At 37.1% G+C, this 10,674-nt stretch overlaps 1 protein-coding gene across 1 annotated transcript; it reads left to right on the plus strand.

Moving 5' to 3' along the window:
• Positions 1-801: 801 nt before the first annotated feature.
• Positions 802-10,373, plus strand: emc4 (ER membrane protein complex subunit 4). The gene is made up of 6 exons (XM_028474779.1): positions 802-933; positions 2,560-2,705; positions 3,987-4,101; positions 5,166-5,319; positions 6,403-6,563; positions 10,038-10,373. Exons 2-6 carry the CDS (start codon positions 2,668-2,670, stop codon positions 10,071-10,073), a joined length of 504 nt encoding a protein of 167 aa, XP_028330580.1. The 5' UTR covers positions 802-933; positions 2,560-2,667; the 3' UTR covers positions 10,074-10,373.
• The last annotated feature ends 301 nt before the right edge of the window (positions 10,374-10,674 follow it).

Raw genomic sequence — 10,674 nt, forward strand, 5'->3', positions numbered from 1 at the left:
AACAGGGGCTTAAAACTCTTGTGTTGCCACGGTAACGGCTAATGCTAACCAGCTCGTGGGTCGCAGACAGGTGGCCATAAATAAATAATAATAAATACTTAATGTATCTCATCTTGGACTTGTTTTATTTTGAAAGAACATTTTCTTTTGACATGCATGCTGTGAAATGCATGTTTCACAGGAAAATATATAGATATATGTTTAAAAAAAACTATCTAAGGGTTTTTAACATTTTTTTTACTATTTTTGAAAAATTAAATTTGGCTGGTTGAATTCTAAAAAATTGTGATTTAATTGATTTAATGACCATGGCTAAATGTAGATCCCAGGGTGGGAACATTAGCAACCCCCTGTTCTAATGTATACCTCATATTTAATTCTGTATAATCACCTTTTGTACCTTGAACGTTAGATTATGTGTCAAACATAATAATTTTTTATTTGTATTGCACTTTACACATGAAAAACACATTTCAAAGTGCTGATGGTACAGGTAATAACATAATAAACATATAAAAACGGCGCATAGAAACAGCAAGAAACATATTAAGAAAATGCATTACAAAATAAGAGGGTTTTTATATTTTACTTTTTTTTACATAGTGACAAACAATGCTTTGTTGTTTTTTTAAATATATGCATAAATGAATTAAAAATAAAAAAAAAAGCAAATTTAAAATATACTATTATCCTTATTTTTAAATCTAAATTCTTTATTGCTTACGAAGTCACTGTCGCCATAGTGACAGTCAAGTCGATACGTAAACTAGTCACGACCTGCCGTAAAATAGGCCGACCGGATGTAGACGCGCCTGAGCTGAAAGGCTCGTGCAGTGACGGAAGCTAGTTGCTGCTGCTGTGTAATGTTCAGTGTTTTTACTGAATAGAACGTCTAATCTGCTCTTTCAGCGACGTTTCTGTTGCTTTTAGACGGTAAGGAGTTGTATTTAATAAGTGCAAGTTTGTCTATAACTGTGTAACTAATGATGACGTCTTTACGTGCCGTCGTTTGTTGACTTTTTTTTTAGCCTAGAATGAAGGTGGTTAATGAAACAGATGGTACACATTTACAAAGCAGATTTAGATTAAATCTTATATATTGTCTACAATCTATGCTACTGTTTTATAGCGTTGTCATCAGTAATAACGTAACTGTGTCAAATGAAAGCACTTAAATCAGGTTTAATGTTGTAATTTAACCTAGTCGTGGAAGAAATCGATCAAAAGAAACATGTAGGTAATTAAATGAAGGGATCGACCGATATGGATTTTTTGGGGCCGATACCGATTATTATTATTATTTTTTCCATCAGCCTTAGCCGATATTTGGAGCCGATAATACTTTTGTTTCCTCAATTTAAATCATAAAAAAATACACAATGATGATAACAAATGGTACGAGTCTCAACTTTTTTTTTTTTTAAAAAAAAAGGAACATTTATTGAAATTAACAAAGGTGAGGTAGAACGACAAGTACAAAATATTTAGCAAATATTAAAAACAGGTGATGTAGAACAAGAACAATTCATAAATATTTAACAAATACTAAAAACTGGTGATGTACAACAAAATATTATATATAATAATAAATAATGCGGATCAGCAAACGCAGCAGCCCGCATCGGCCAATGTTGATACATGTAAAAAAACACAAAAATATTTAACAAATATTAAAAGGGGGTGATTTAGAACAAAAACAAGAAAAAAATATTTGACAAATATTAACAAAAGTGATGTAGAATATATAATAATAAATAATGCGGATCAGCAAACGCAGCAGCCCGCATCGGCCAATGTTGATACATGTAAAAAACACAAAAATCGGCCGATATTATCGGCCTATCACTAATTAAATGCAAATCTAACAGTACAAATCATAATTGATCGCAACTGAATCGGTTATTGCACAGATATGGTGTTTTTATTCTGAAACAGTTACAGTTCGTACACATTACTGAATATTTTAACCTATTTTTATCACTTTTTCTTGCCGTATTTTTGCTCCTTTTAATGCATTTTTGCTACATTACTCTCATTTCTGTCACTTCACCATCGAATTTCAATACCTTTTCTGCACATTTTTTCCACTTTCAAGAAATTTTCAGCACTTTTAAAACATTTCCACCTCTTTTCCACCTAATGTCACCCATTATTGTCACTTTAACCTCTTTTCACCATATTTCATGGTTATTTTTTGCCAGTTTAACCACATTCATGATTAGTCATGCCCATTATTTACCAGTTTAAACTAATTGTTCCAATATTGACACCTTGAAACCTTTTTACGACTTTTTTTCTCTGTTTTTGGCCACTCTAATTTGCAACTTTTAACCAATTTCTGTGGTTTTTAAATTCCCATTTCACCACTTTTTCTATTATTTTGGTTACTTTTAACCCATTTTATTTCTGATTAAAACAAATCTTTGAGATGACTATATACTATGGCGCAGTGGATAACAGTTGTAGTTTCTGTATCGAAGGAAGAAATCCTCCTGAGTTGGGAATCAGCTTTTATCCTGATTTTAGGGTTGTTAAAATAAAATCTGTTCTCTTTCTCAGGTAGTGGTGGTCTCTGAGGTGCTGTACTATCTTGGTGTCCAATGGCATCTTCAGGAGGACAAGGAGGAGGGGGGGGGGGCTGTGTCAACCCGGGGAGGGGTCCGTAGGATGAAGTGGGCTCTCGAGCTGAGTCTGGGCAACAGCAGGTGAGCAGGAACCAGAGGAGACACTACAATATTGAAGAAGCCTCGTAGTCTGAAGACATGCAGCCACTATGTAAACCATGGTTTTCAACCTTGGGTTCGTGACATACGGAAGAGCAAAGTTATTTTTTTGGTTTGGTTTTTTTTTTTTTGGGCTATTTCTTTAATTATTCCGGACTAATTTTTTTTTCTTCTGTTTTTCAGATTAATTTTCTTCTGTTTTTTGTTTTTTTTTTTTTTTTTTTTTTAATTATCGAAATACTTGGAAATCCAGCACGAACATCCATCAATGCCATCATTATGGATTAAAGATTGAACTATCGCCCAGTGTCTTAAACCAAGTATAAAGGATATTTTTATCAAATGAAACAAGCCGGCCATGTTTTCTCTAAATAAAGAAATAAATGCATCTGTTTAGCACAAAAAATTGTAAAAAAACAGAATTTTTTTTTTTCAAAAAACAAAACAATAAATTAGTCCGAAAAACAGAAAAAAATTAGCACAAAAAATAGAAAAAAATTAGTCAAAAAACAACAAAATTAATCCAAAAAACAAAAAAATAAATTAGTCAGAAAAACAAAAAAAAATTAGCACGGCAAACAGAAAAAAAATTGTCAAAAAACGGGGGAAAAAAATGTCAAAAAAACAGAAAAAATTAATCAGAAAAGCACAAAAATAAATGAGTCCAAAAAATAGTCAGAAAAACTGAAGAAAAAAATGTGTCCAAAAAAATGTAAAAATTAGCCCGAAAAAAAAAATAGAATAAAAATTTCTGAAAAACCTGATTTCTTTTTTTCAACTGAATGCAACACGCTTTAATTTAAATGGGGTCACCTGAATTGTCTCGTAATGTATAAAATAAATGACTGATTAAATGTTTATTTTTTCTTTCTTGTACTCATAAAAAATAATTCTCGGAGAAAAAAAGACTCTGGGGTCGCCAGAAATTTGTGACATCAAAATAAGGGTCACGACCCTAAAAAAGGTTGGAAACCACTGATGTGCTTTCCTCCTGATATGAGCTTAAATTAAAGAAGAAGCTAGAGAAGCACTTATTGTGGATTAGTCTAAAAAATGTGGACACACATTAGTATTTCCTGTGTATTTTTTTAGAATAAAATCATTATTTTTTAACATGATTGAATCTGAATATTAAGTGAAGAGATATTTAGCAACAAATCCACAAATATATCACGATTGAAAAAGGTTTTGGACTCCTAAAGTGAAATAATGAGAGTCACAGGTGGACAGAAGTTGTAAATAACATGTGTTGTTTGTGTGCAGGAGCCGCAGTGACCGCCAGGGCGGCCAGGGTGACGTGGTCTACCCCATCGGTTACTCTGAGAAACCCGTCCCTGACACCAGCATCCAGGAGACGGACAAGAACCTGGTGGAGAAGGTGAGGGAACATGTGAAGCCTCCTTCACTGGGACGTCATACGATGTTTGGTTTTTTTTAACCACATGGTTTTAGTCGCCAACCATTAAAAAATACAGCCATTTAATCCTCGCTCACTGCGCACACCCCATCCTTTAAAACAGAGGGAGCAGCAGGGCCACAATAATGTGTTCATTTGATCAGAGGGCCACATTATCAACATTCATGTCAGCATTTAGAATTAGCGTTTTTATAGCAATTTTATGTGTTTTTCTCTCATTCTGTTAATGTTTGTGCTTTTCCTGTCATTGTGTAAGGCTGGGCGATATATCGAGTTTTTAATAAATATCGATATATTTACTTAAGACATATAGGATAGGACTATATCGTAATATCGATATAATTAACGTAACATTAACGGTTTCTTTTGTAGAGCCACCAGTAAGCCTTTTTCTCCTCTATCTATCTTAACCCCGCCCCCTCCTCTCACTCACCCCTGCAGCCGGGGTGAGTGAGACAGTCGAACAAAGAGTTAGTCAGTAAAAAAAGAATAATTGTTAAATAAATGGCAAATGGTTTGGCTTCAGAATGTCACTGTGCGTGCACGCGTGTGTGTGCGTGTGCGTGCGCTGTAGAGATCCAGAGGTGTTTGCGGATTTTTAATATTTTAAAATATTGAAAAGAAAAACATTTAGTCAGTCAGTTTTATATTCTATTATTACTAGACATTTCAGGTAACCTCATTTTATTTTTTAGGCGACCCCATGGTTGAAAAACACTACTACTACAGCCTTATCGCAATGTTTTTTTTTTTACTTTTTACCATTTTTATCATGTCTTACCTCTGATTTTGCGTGTTTTTGTTTGTTTTGTTTTTTTGTGCCTTGATGCATTATTATCTCAGTATATATATATATTATTACAGCCTTACCTCCAATAAAAAAATGTTTCTCCTGCTTTTTATGATTAAAAGAAGCAATGACGCGTAAGGATTAAAGGAGGAGTCTGCTGCTCTTTGTGAACCTCTCTCTCTCTCTCTCTCTCTCTCTCTCTCTCTCTCTCTCTCTCTCTCTCTCTCTCTCTCAGCGGTGTTGGGACGTGGCCCTGGGACCCCTGAAGCAGATTCCCATGAACCTGTTCATCATGTACATGTCTGGTAACACCATCTCCATCTTCCCCATCATGATGGTGTGTATGATGGCCTGGAGGCCCATCCAGGCCCTCATGTCCATGTCTGCCAGTGAGTAATCAGATTACATCCCCCGTCTGCTCCAACTAGGCCTCATTAACACGACCCTTTATTTATCAAAGGTATGATTTATATCAGTTCCTGGTAAAGCTCTAAATTGTACTGGACCAGTGCGACCCCCAGTGGACAGACTGGGAACAGCAGTGTGTGTGTTATTCTGGATTTCCACTGGATCCATAACTGCTGTGAAACAGCAACACAGCTGATAGGTTTCCATTAAAAGTCAATGTGTCAATTTCCATCGCATGCAAATCTGCACCAGCACAGCGCCGTAACATGCTGGAACCCTCTGCAGCGAATACGCAGCACTTCTATTTCTGCTGAACACTGGAGCTGTGCTGCAGCAATTTAACAAAAATAAACTCATGTGGCACAGGAAGTAGTGCATAGACACAGAATAAAATCCAGATTGTATTTTCAAAATAAAATACTCAGTGTTCAAGACGGATCATAATTCCATCCATTGTCTGAGGTTACCCCTGGTAGAGGACAACACAGACCTTCCAGGACATCCAGTGGTCCCATTTTGGACTCTATCCAAAAACCGAGCACATATCTCCACTCAGGGGAATAAAACATGTACGCTGATACCACATTTTTGAAAAAATAAACACTTTTTTTTTTTTTGGCCCAAAAATTGTGCATTTTGGCTCTAGCGGGCGCAATTCGGACTCTACCCAAAAACCACACACACATTTGTACTAGAGGAGGCACCAGATCTTTCTGTTGATACCATGGTTGACCCGATCCGAGTGCTTTTAACGTTGTATGTTACATATAAATTATACTGTTGCATTTATCCATGGTTGAATCACACACACACACACACACACACACATATATGTATTGCATTGCACGATTACACGTGAATTAGCAGGATCTTCTGAGTCCTTGCTGCTACAGATACACAGCAAAACTGGAGGTTGTGGGGATTGACGGACTGAAGATTAGCCTGAAGTTACGCAGCAGAGCAGTTTCTGAGCAGATACGCATCCAGTGGAAATCCAGTGTGTGTGTGTTTCTAACCCTGTGTGTGTGAGTGTGTGTTTCTAACCCTGTGTGTGTGTGTGTCAGCCTTCAAGCTGCTGGAGAGCTCCAGTCAGCAGTGGCTCCAGGGTCTGGTCTACCTGGTAGGAAACCTGCTGGGCTCGGCCCTGGCCATCTACAAGTGTCAGTCTATGGGTCTGCTGCCCACGCACTCCTCTGATTGGCTGGCTTTCATCGAGCCGCCGCAGGTAAAACTTATTACAATTCTTATTCCATCTTCATTCAAAATTCCCATTTTCTTTATGTATTTTTTTAAATTATTTTTAAAAGACTATTTAATGCACGTGTCAAACTCAAGACTCGGGGGCCAAATCCGGCCCTTTAAAACATCCAAACCAACCCGCAGTGGAAAGTGGCTGTGAAAACTAATAATTTAGTTGTTGATATCTCAGTAGGGTTGCAAATTTCCACGGGAACTTAAGCTTGGGAATTATTGCATTATTCAAAAAGTAGAAACTTTTCAGGGTTAATGAATTATTGAAATTAAGCAGAAATTGGGAATAATTTTAAATCACTGTATCATAACCAAACGTAAATATTGGCATCTATGCAAAATAATACACTAATAAAAACACATTTCAACAGATTTATTTGAAAGTCGAACTTGTCACAAATTGAATGAAACTCCAATATTTGCAGAGGTTGCAGTTTTTCCATGCTTATATAAAACAATGGGAGTCATTTCTATAAGATAATATGTTGAAAGAAACTTAATTATTTTCCAAAGTCCTGCTTAATCCTAAAATTGTTTGACAAGATTTTCCCAAATTAAATAAATATTGTCACTTATTGCTTTGCCTTTTACACTATAGTTAGTTAGTTAGTTAGTTAAACTATGGTTCATACTTTAAATTATTTATACATGGAAATGCAAAGTAGCACTAGTGTTGAAATTGTTTGATTTCCTACCTCTGTGGCCCATTTGAGGTCAAACTTATCCGTATTCGGCCCCTGAACTAAAACGAGTTTGACGCCTGTTTTTATTTGTATTTTTTGTTATTTTAATAATTATTTGGCAAATTGTTTGAAGATTATTTTATCTTATAGTGATTGAAAAATGATTTATCTTTTATTTGTTTTAATTCATGATTTGCCATTTGGTTTGGATTTTTTTTTTTTTCATTTAGATATTTTTGATAAACATTTGTATCTTTTTTTTTTCTGGTTGTGCTTTTTGTGATCAGGTGCCTCATTTATAAAACATGTGCCTCGGTAAGATTACAGCTGGCGTACGCTAAAAACCAGGAAGTGCATACGCAAAAAAAAACTCTCTTATAAACGAGGGCGCGCGTTCGTCCTACGTCTGTTTCCATTTATAAATCACAATCAACTCGAACGTTGTCGTACGTGAGGAAACACCTTGCTCCGCCCATACGGTGCCCATAAAAGGTTAGGCCCCGCCCATAGGGGGGTGCCTATGAAAGGTCAGGCTCCGCCCATACGGTGCCCATAAAAGGTTAGGTGAACGCCCCTAATGAATATTCACGAATATGAATTTCCCGGTGGATTGAGGGGCAAAACTCAACGTGAGGTGGAAATATGAATTGTTGAGGCAGACACACGCACAGGAGAGCGTAATTTGCTGACACAGTGAACGTTATGAATGATCGAAAGACGGATCACGTTACGTTGCCTCAGAACGTCAGACTGTGGCTGAGGTGAAAAATATAAAATGTGTATCACTCTCCATAGGAAGAGTGTCTGTTCAACAGGTGGAGGAAAGGGGCGGAGCTTACCCTCACAGACAAAAAGCTGGAGAATCATTGGGGAACACCTCTGTGTTGTAACAGAGGCTGAGGGGGCACAGATGCTCTGTATGTGTCAGAAACATGGGATGAAATGGTATTTCGTAGTAGTAAAACACCTTTGGAACGTTACATACATTACAATATGGGTGCTTACTGGTTGGTGGTGCTCTGGCTGGGGTGAGTGAGGCCGGGGGCTCTGCAGCACCTCGTCCTCACGGGGGGGTCCTGGTCCTGCCTATAGGTCTCACTGGTTTCTGTAGATCCGCTCCCACCGGAGTCTCCCGTGCGTCTCGTCCTCCAACAGTGCCTGATAAGCCACTGTGTCTTTACTTCTACAGGTGTTGCAGCCAATTTACTATTTTCATGACAACTGGACGTAGCGACTCCTGGTGCCGAGTCACTTCCTGTTTTTGCGGGTCTAAGGGAAAATGGCTCTTGTTTTGCTCAACTTGCCAGTTTTTTCATTCGCTGATGCCCAGCGGTGAATACCCGAACAAACAAACAAACTTGATAAGGGGTATAAGTTATAAAGAATATATCCACAGATATTATGGTAAGAAAAGAAGTAGTAACCGCTAGCAACACTAGATGGTGGTATACAACTACGCACTGGTGCTGTATCGCATCCTGCAAATGTAGTAATGCTCATATTTGGCTAAAATGATCTTCTATGACAAATATTATACAATTTACCATCTTAGATGTTTACCTGTGGGTGGATGTGCCACATAATCATGGTCCACAGTAGCAGCTTCAGCCTGGCTAGCTTAAATTATTCCAGGGAATTAGAGATTGAACAGCTCCACTTTTAAGGCGGCTGATGGTGGATCCGCTGACAAAATCCTCCCTAGTGAAGAACTGGATGCATACAAAAGTACTCCCTGGCTTTATATAGAATTCCAGACCCTCATCCCTCCTAACTGCTTAGATCTACGACCTCCTTTGGTCCATCAGAAAAGCGTGGGAAGGCAGGTATGGCTGTTGTCTCGCCCCACTAGAGCAACCAGTAACACCAAAAACCACCACGCAGAGACACAGCCATTTTTGCCACTAACACTAGGGATGTCGCGATACAACTTTTACATTTCCGATTTGATACCGATATTGCAGTCTTGCGTATCGGCCGATACCGATATTGATCCGATATCTGCATGAATCTTAATTTTTTTCTTTTTTTTTTTCTTCTTAACTAAAATAATGACTTATTTTGTCATGTGGAATGTTAGAAATAACTTGATCAAGTGATGTCACACAAACAGAGAACAATAGTCAGCAACAGTAGGGATGAGATAAACTGACCTATATATTATTAACCAATTGTTTACATAAATTTTAACCTTCAACATAATATATACAGTATTCTACAAATGTATAAAATAAATAAAAAATGAATTGAAAAAAAAAATTGGAAATTTAAATCCGATATCTGGTATTCGTTTTCAGACCGATATCGGATCTGGACCCCCGTCTAACGCTAAAGCTACGCTACAGGAAGTTGTTGCGCAGCACTTCCGGTTTAAAATGCGGAAGTGTTTAAAATGTTTATTGATCAGCAGTTTTGCAGAATGATCACGTGATTTTGATTACTATTATTATTATTATTATTATTATAAAACTGTATTTGTAGGCGCGCGCATGTCACTCACTCCCTGGGGGCGTGAATTTTTTTCCTCTTTTGTTTTTTGCAAATACATCCTTCATATATGAAGTTTTGTTATTTCACACAAATGTATGAATTTCACAGAACTGTCTTTAATTTCATCCTTTTCCTGTTGGGGAATCGTCGCTCATCATAAGTGACGTATGCTTTACGCTTTCTTTAGTGCGTACGCAGCGTTTATAGATGAGGCCACAGATCCTAAAATGAGTAGATAAGTGATGACATGTTCAACTCCTGTTTCTCTACTTCCTCAGAGGATGGAGATCATGGGAGGAGGGATGGTGATTTGAGGACACACACACACACACACACACAGGTCGCTGTTCTTTCTTCATCTTCCTGTAGAAACTGCGGTATCAAAGCCCTGTGTGTGATCACATGACTGATGTTAATCTACTGTATGTTACTCTATGATGATGATTTCATACATGAGGGAACTTCCTTCTTCCTGTTTGTTATTGTTGTTGTTTATTGTTTGTCTGCTAACGCCTGTGTTAACTTATAGCCTAGCTTGTTTTACAATCATATTCTACTGAGTTAATCCTCATTCAAAAAGTTTCTGAATGTTTCAATAAAATAATTGAAAATAGTTTGACTTGTTTTTTTTCTATACACTATGTAAACAAACTGTTTCAGATGTAAATTATTGGCCTCATGTTTCTTTATACTGGTCTCGGGTGAAGCTGGTAGTGTAAAACCAGTTCATCTGTCTTTTCTTGTGTCTTGTTGTTTCTTTTGCGTGTGTGTTTAAAAGAATAAGGTTGTGTGTCGGCGTGAGAAACAGGAGAAACCAGAGTTGACAACACAAAGAGATAAAGTCACACTAAAGGCTGGAGAAGTTACATTTATTAACTGACATCTGAACATAAAACAACCTGTAAAATTATCAGT

The sequence above is a fragment of the Gouania willdenowi genome, chromosome 18 (genome assembly GCF_900634775.1).
Source record: "Gouania willdenowi chromosome 18, fGouWil2.1, whole genome shotgun sequence".
Taxonomy (NCBI): domain Eukaryota; kingdom Metazoa; phylum Chordata; class Actinopteri; order Blenniiformes; family Gobiesocidae; genus Gouania; species Gouania willdenowi.

Excerpts from the sequence above, each read along its gene's own strand:
- emc4 (XM_028474779.1), top strand. The coding sequence starts at position 2,668 with ATGAAGTGGGCTCTCGAGCTGAGTCTGGGCAACAGCAG. Across the intron at positions 2,706-3,986 it reads CTGAGTCTGGGCAACAGCAG|GAGCCGCAGTGACCGCCAGG; the intron begins GTGAGCAGGAAC and ends GTTTGTGTGCAG. Across the intron at positions 5,320-6,402 it reads CCTCATGTCCATGTCTGCCA|CCTTCAAGCTGCTGGAGAGC; the intron begins GTGAGTAATCAG and ends TGTGTGTGTCAG.